Source organism: Thalassophryne amazonica, chromosome 12 (assembly GCF_902500255.1).
Source record: "Thalassophryne amazonica chromosome 12, fThaAma1.1, whole genome shotgun sequence".
In the NCBI taxonomy this organism is placed as follows: domain Eukaryota; kingdom Metazoa; phylum Chordata; class Actinopteri; order Batrachoidiformes; family Batrachoididae; genus Thalassophryne; species Thalassophryne amazonica.
Genome location: NC_047114.1, coordinates 93,995,038 through 94,003,016, shown reverse-complemented (window position 1 = coordinate 94,003,016; position 7,979 = coordinate 93,995,038). Strand labels below are relative to the sequence as shown.

Below are 7,979 nucleotides of genomic sequence, written 5' to 3'. Positions count from 1 at the left end.
TTTGGTAATTATAATAAAAAAAGAGAGAGAGTTGGTCCAAGTGGCAACAGCTGGATCATCACATCTCCAGAGTGCTGAAAAGTGAAAAACAATGAGCAAAATGTCAAAAAGCCACAAAGTGGAACAGACTCTTATTTGTCATTGCTGCTCCCCTGCACAATGTTTGAATCATGCTTCCCTCTTGTGGACGATTTGAAAGCTTTCCTCCCCCTGAGGGTTTAAAGTTGAGAGCTCAAACCAAATGAGAAATCATTCCAAAAGGTAAAAGAGAAGAAAAAACACAAACCAGACCCACCTTAAGTATGTGTTGTAAACACACATGAAGAGTGCCGCGATCTGCACATATTTTTCTGCAAGGAGGAAGAAAAAAACAATTAAGTCATTCAATTAAGTCATAAAATTCTGTGTTGCAAAATTCTGTTTGAATTGTGTATTTCACAGGACAAATGTTATGAGGTCCAAAACTTGCACCTATTAGCAAGCTACGGCGTTATGGCTTCTAATTTTATATTTTTAAAAAATCATCCCCAATGGAAAAATAAGGAAAGTAAAGTACTTTTTTCAATCCATTTTAAGATGATACTGATTTATCTACATTTGATTCTTCTAATTGGCAAACAGCAGTGCTACAGGGTAGCTAGCTATCCTAGCCTATTGACTACAGTGCTTTCTGTGTTAGCTAATGGTGGCAGCTATTATATGAGCTACATGTAGCTGTTTTAGAAACCAGGCAATATATTTTTTCTTTGGCATCATGGAATATTTATGAGTTACCAGACATCTTACAGCCAAACTTAGCTGAAGTACTTTTCTAACTGGTGCTTTCCACATTACCTTATGGTGGCAGCTTTCATATTAGCTAGCCATGATACGTAAGAATTAATGGTCTGCGCCACACCTACTACAAGTTATTTTTTAAATATTTATATTAAATAATCTGAAGTCAGGTGTAAGACAATATGAGATACACACTATCTTCAAGCATTTTTTTTTTAAATATTAAATAATAAAAAGCATAATCTTGCTAGGAGTTGCACATGCTAGCTAAGCATGCATTCAAATCGTATACAAATGGGATTGAATTAAATTGGATGGGACTGCATTAAATAAAAGTCCACATTGAAACTTGCTTTTAATAATGAATGTGCCTAATGACTAAATAGATATGTTAATGTATTATTTATATATTGTCTTATGTATTAAATGATTGGCACACCAACAGCAGGTGGTTGCATCAAAGGTCTTAAATATAAAGTTTTGTTCATTAAACACTACTTTAACCAGTGACCTAAGGCGATGACCATGGGCAGCACCAGCGGGGCAAGAGGGGATGCTAGAGCTCCCTCAGGATTTGTGATAGCACCCACAAGAAAATAATTCCTCATTTATTATTTTAATTTAATCCCATGTTTTTAAGGCCTTGTCTACACTAAAACTGAACTTCTGCTATACAATCTTTTTCTTTGTCATTTTCAAAAAGTGTTCCATTCAATAAATGTCTCCGTTTTCACAGATCCAGAGAAACCATGTGAAAATGCTGTAGTACATATGCCAGGCCAGTATGTAGCGCTGTAACGCTTCTACAAAAAAATGGAGAGGAAGATGTGGGGCTAACAACAAAAGCTTCTACTTTAGAAGCCGGTGTCCCGACAAGATGTCATTCCTGTTGAGAAGCTAGCCCTCCGCGGAACTGCTCTCTCTCTCTACCCAGACTTTCACACCTCCCCTGTCCACACTTCCCACCGTCGGGTTGACAGTGCCTCTCTTTACCATGTTGAACTCGCGACCGAGGAATGAAAATACAACAACAATACGTGTCTTTTCAATTTTAAAAACTTAAAATTTGCATGTGCATGCTGTATTTACAGCACAATACTGTCGGGACGCACAACTCAACAGAACATTCACGTGTGGAGTTGAGCTCCCCCACTGAAGGAAACGCACATAAGTTTTGTCTTTACACAAAAATACAACAGCAATAAGTGTTTTGCTGCAATTTTAAAAAGTTAAAATCTGCATGTGCACGCTGTATTTACAGCACAATATTGTCGGGATGCAAAACTGTCCATTTATGCATCAGGATCCACAATTCGACAAGACCACACATCTCGACAGAGCGCTGGCTCATGGATTAAATAAAGTCTTTTAATCTGACCTGTTGCCAGAATTCATCATCACAGATGAAAACTGTTCTCCACATGACACCCTTATTTTGGAAGATGACGTGGAAATGCGTTAATTCGTTATGATGGAAGTTACTTGTTAAGGGTTTTTTTTAAGAGTTTTTGAAGAAGTCCCTCAGTGTCTGTCTGCTCTGGTGAGTTTCTCAGATTGTGCTGCAGGATGCCAGCACTTTGTCCCACCACCAACAAGAAGAATAAAAAATAATGTTCTAAAATAGACTTAAATTACACTGTTAGCACCATGTTACAGAGGCAAGGCGATGACATCATCCTTTCAGTTTTCCACAGTAAGACACTTCTGGCATTTTCAGATTTATGTGATTAAATAAATATCCCACTCATAAAAGAACATAAACATTCATCAACAGAACTGATTGTTTTACACAAGATGAGTGTAACGTGACGTTCAATGACATCACGTTCAACAATGTCATGAATACTAAATTTCATTTATAATGCACCTTTCATTAATAAAAATGCTACAGGAAAAAAAAAATATATATAAAATAAACCCAAGGATAAATAAGAGAATAAAAACAGAATATCTTAAGATAAAAACAGTCACCAGAATAAAATATAACCAAAATAAAATAATAAAATAGAATAAAAAGACTCAGATGCAACAAACTTACAACAAACCAAACATTGCAAGATTAGTCAGAATTCAGTTATTTAGGTGAAGAAGTAGTAATGGTCTAGTGGTTAAGCGCTGGGCTCGAGACCAGAGGATCCTCGGTTCAAACCCCTGTCTGGCCGGAAAGTCACTAAGGGCCCTTGGGCAAGGTCCTTAATCCCCAAATTGCTCCCGGTGTGTAGTGAGCGCCTTGCAAGGCAGCACAAAAAGGGTAAAAGAAACAAAATTTCTAGGAGTCATGATTGATGAAGATCTTACATGGAAGTCACACATAAATTACATAAAAGGAAAAATAGCGAAAGCCATTGCTGTTTTGCATAAAGTAAAATTTTCATTAAATAGTTATGGTTTATTAACATTGTACAATTCATTGATTGTCCCATATTTAACTTATTGTGTAGAAATCTGGGGATCGACATGTACAACTTATACACAACCATTATTTATTCTGCAGAAAAGAGCTTTAAAAATAATTAGTAATAGTCGTTTTAGAGATCCATATAATCCATTATTCATTAAGTATAGGGTACTTAAATTTTATGATTTAGTTGATTTGAAAATATTACAAATAATGCATCAAGCTAACAAAAATACCTTACCAATAAACATTCAAAATATGTTTGAAAAAGGAGTAAGTAGTTACAATTTGAAAGGAATAGAAGTCTTTAAAAAACCAAGATTCAGAACCAAAGTAAAGGAACGGAGTATTGCAGTGAATGGTGTAAAATTATGGAACAACCTCAACAAAGAAATCAAAGAATCAAGGTTGCTCAAATTATTTAGGAAACGTATTAAATTAGATGTATTGGGTAAGTATGAGGCTATGAGATAGGTCGGGTCGGTGGGCTATGACAAAGCCTAGGGTGTGATCTGTTGGTGATGTCTAGAATGTTTTAAGTTTAAAGTGTGGCCTGTCAGGGATGTAATCTTTTAGATAATGGTTAAAGTTATGAAATGGGTCAGTGGTGTGTGAAAAGTCAGAAGTGTAATCTGTTTAGTGATGCTGAATAATGATACTTAAAATTGAAAGATTGTGTTGTAAAAAAGGGGCAGAAAATATAAATGAATAAATGGACTGCATTTATATAGCGCTTTTCCATCTGCATCAGACGCTCAAAGCGCTTTACAATTATGCCTCACATTCACCCCGATGTCAGGGTGATGCCATACAAGGCGCTCACTACACACCGGGAGCAATAGGGGATCACCTCCCCTAATATAAGACTTGTTCTTCTCTCTGCTCCTTTTTCATTCAAAGTTTTGTAAATTTCATTTCTGATTTTTTTTTTCTGTCTTCTTCTTTTAAATGAATGAAATAAAGATAAAAAAAAATACTAAAAGCACTAAAATACAAAATAAACTGGTTTCAGGTTCTGTTTGTTCACAGAACCTGAAACATCCTGTCAATGTTTTGTTTTTCCATTAAAGGTGTTAACATTTAGAATAATTGTCCTATAACATTAAATTAGTTGGCTTTAAAATGTTTTACAAAAATAATCAAATTACTTGTTACAGTTTGAAGAATTGGGTTTACCAATTTTGTTATCGTTTTTGGGTTTGTCTGGTTGTGTTTTGAAATTTAGTTCTTTGATTACGTTATATTGTTCATGCACACTTCTTTGGTAATTGTTTTACGAGTATATATATTTATGTATGTATACATTCTTTATTTTTTATAGTATAAGGGGTGGGTATTTATAAGTTGTGCTTCTGCCTACACCCTTTTGGCCACACGGGGATGGTGTTAAGTTGTTCTGTTTATGAGTTTTTGTTGTTGTTGATCTGTGTGCCGAATAGGATTGGGTGTCGAGAACCGGTTCTTTGAGACTCGTTAAATGATTCAATCCACTGACATCAATAGCCTTTTTGCACAACGATTCCCTTATCAGTCTTTCAGAGCGGCCGTTGTTTTTGAGAGTGTTTGTTGGGAAAATGATCATTTCTCCAAGCTGATTACAGGTCCTGCAGCAGGGTCTGTAATCAACTGCTTGTGTAACGGCTCCGCTTTGAAGCTGAACCAACAAAGCAGTGCATCGACCTGATGCTTTATTGGTTCTCTGCTTTTCAGAAGCGGCAAGTTCGCTTCTTAACCACTCTCAATGCCATTTAAAAATGTCAATCGTGAGTCACTTTTGTGCTGATTAAAGTCACTAACTGGGACTCTTGTCTTGTTGCAGGCAAGAAACAAGAATCGTCCTCCATTCCATTCGCACAGCTTCAAACGCTGCGCCGCTCTCTGCCGAGTCAAGTTAGAGTCGGAATTAATAATTTCAAAGCAAATCGCAGTTTTAAATCAAATGACACCTCTTTCCAAGTGTTGGAGCACAGACAATAAACTACAATTGACCAAAATGTTGTTTTCCTCCGAAAATGAGACGTCCTGCGTTCTTTATGAATGACATTGATGTTGACACGCAGCTGGCTGAGCTCAGCTCCGAGGTATGGAGAGACATTCATGTCATTAATGTCTGAAAGGAAATGCTTTTGTCAAAAACAACAGATCTTGTTTATTTCTACTTATGTCCAGAGTTTAAGGATCCAGTGATCAATTTTATTTATTTAATTTAAGACTCAATAAAATGTTTTTGACATAGAAAACCTGTAAAGCCTACTTTTAGTACACAGAAAATTCACAAGAGGTATTGTTTCTGTGTAGGCTCTCAGTTGTCCAGGTGGTTTCCATAGTAGAGAAGCTTGAATCTTCAACTGGACTGGGTTACTTGACGCAAGGACGTTTCGCTTCAAATCACAGAAGCTTCTTCAGCTAAAATTCTTGCTCTGGTAGTCTGACTTCTGTCTTGACTCTTGTAGAGAAGAAAATACAGAAGCCAACAAAAGCTGGAGTTTTTTTTTTTTTAAACCTAACCAGACCCCTCCTACCGAGAGGCCGACTGCTATAGGCTAGTGACTAAACAATAGCTCTAATTAGCACCTATTGTGCTCTAGGACATCTTACTACTCATCACTAATTGAAGAAAATAAGAACAACCCCAGGTTTCTTTTCAGCACTGTAGCCAGGCTGACAAAGAGTCAGAGCTCTATTGAGCCGAGTATTCCTTTAACTTTAACTAGTAATGACTTCATGACTTTCTTTGCTAATAAAATTTTAACTATTAGAGAAAAAATTACTCATAACCATCCCAAAGACGTATTGTTATCTTTGGCTGCTTTCAGTGATGCCGGTATTTGGTTAGACTCTCTCTCCAATTGTTCTGTCTGAGTTATTTTCATTAGTTACTTCCTCCAAACTATCAACATGTCTATTAGACCCCATTCCTACCAGGCTGCTCAAGGAAGCCCTACCATTAATTAATGCTTCGATCTTAAATATGATCAATCTAATAGATTAGAATTTGTTCATGTAAATGGGAAATCTTCTTCACAGACTAAGGTTAATTATGGAGTTCCACAAGGTTCTGTGCTAGGACCAATTTTATTCACTTTATACATGTTTCCCTTAGGCAGTATTATTAGACGGCATTGCTTAAATTTTCATTGTTACGCAGATGATACCCAGCTTTATCTATCCATGAGGCCAGAGGACACACACCAATTAGCTAAACTGCAGGATTGTCTTACAGACATAAAGACATGGATGACCTCTTTTTTCCTGCTTTTAAACTCAGATAAAACTGAAGTTATTGTACTTGGTCCCACAAATCTTAGAAACATGGTGTCTAACCAGATCCTTACTCTGGATGGCATTACCCTGACCTCTAGTAATACTGTGAGAAATCTTGGAGTCATTTTTGATCAGGATATGTCATTCAATGCGCATATTAAACAAATATGTAGGACTGCTTTTTTGCATTTGCGCAATATCTCTAAAATTAGAAAGGTCTTGTCTCAGAGTGATGCTGAAAAACTCATTCATGCATTTATTTCCTCTAGGCTGGACTATTGTAATTCATTATTATCAGGTTGTCCTAAAAGTTCCCTGGAAAGCCTTCAGTTAATTAAAAATGCTGCAGCTAGAGTGCTAACAGGGACTAGAAGGAGAGAGCATATCTCACCCATATTGGCCTCTTTTCAGTGGCTTCCTGTTAATTCTAGAATAGAATTTAAAATTTGTCTTCTTACTTATAAGGTTTTGAATAATCAGGTCCCATCTTATCTTAGGAACCTCATAGTACCATATCACCCCAATAGAGCGCTTCGCTCTCAGACTGCAGGCTTACTTGTAGTTCCTAGGGTTTGTAAGAGTAGAATGGGAGGCAGAGCCTTCAGCTTTCAGGCTCCTCTCCTCTGGAACCAGCTCCCAATTCAGATCAGGGAGACAGACACCCTCTCTACTTTTAAGATTAGGCTTAAAACTTTCCTTTTTGCTAAAGCTTATAGTTAGGGCTGGATCAGGTGACCCTGAACCATCCCTTAGTTATGCTGCTATAGACTTAGACTGCTGGGGGGGTTCCCATGATGCACTGAGTGTTTCTTTCTCTTTTTGCTCTGTATGCACCACTCTGCATTTAATCATTAGTGATTGATCTCTGCTCCCCTCCACAGCATGTCTTTTTCCTGGTTCTCTCCCTCAGCCCCAACCAGTCCCAGCAGAAGACTGCCCCTCCCTGAGCCTGGTTCTGCTGGAGGTTTCTTCCTGTTAAAAGGGAGTTTTTCCTTCCCACTGTTGCCAAGTGCTTGCTTACAGGGGGTCGTTTTGACCGTTGGGGTTTTTCCGTAATTATTGTATGGCCTTGCCTTACAATATAAGGCGCCTTGGGGCAACTGTTTGTTGTGATTTGGCGCTATATAAATAAAATTGATTTGATTTAGTTAGCACCCTCCTAATGACAGGGCAGCTGTCCCTCCTAATGATGGGAAGGAAGCGTCTCCTAATGGCTCCCTTGACGACTCTGAGACATGCTTTGTCCCCTGTTTACAATGGGGTACTCAGGTCAAAGCAGTTTCAGTCTTTTGTTCATGGTAATGAGTCATTCACGTCATCAGGAGAGTCGTCAAGGGAGCCATTAGGAGAGGCTTCCATCCCATCATTCGGAGGGACAGCTGCCCTGTCATTAGGAGGGTGCTAACTAGAGCACAATAGGTGCTAATTAGAGCTATTGTTTAGTCACTAGCCTATAGCAGTCGGCCTCTCGGTAGGAGGGGTCTGGTTAGGTTTTTAAAAAAAAAAAACTCCAGCTTTTGTTGGCTTCTGTATTTTCTTC

General features: G+C 37.8%; 1 protein-coding gene across 1 annotated transcript in view; it reads right to left on the bottom strand.

Annotated features, from left to right (window-relative positions):
* Positions 1 to 296: 296 nt before the first annotated feature.
* mylk4a (myosin light chain kinase family, member 4a) overlaps positions 297 to 7,979 on the bottom strand; it is a 29,032-nt gene continuing 21,349 nt past the window's right edge. The window contains exon 14 of the mRNA XM_034184042.1: positions 297 to 350. Coding sequence (XP_034039933.1) covers positions 297 to 350 — 54 coding nt within the window. The remainder of the gene's footprint in view (positions 351 to 7,979) is intronic.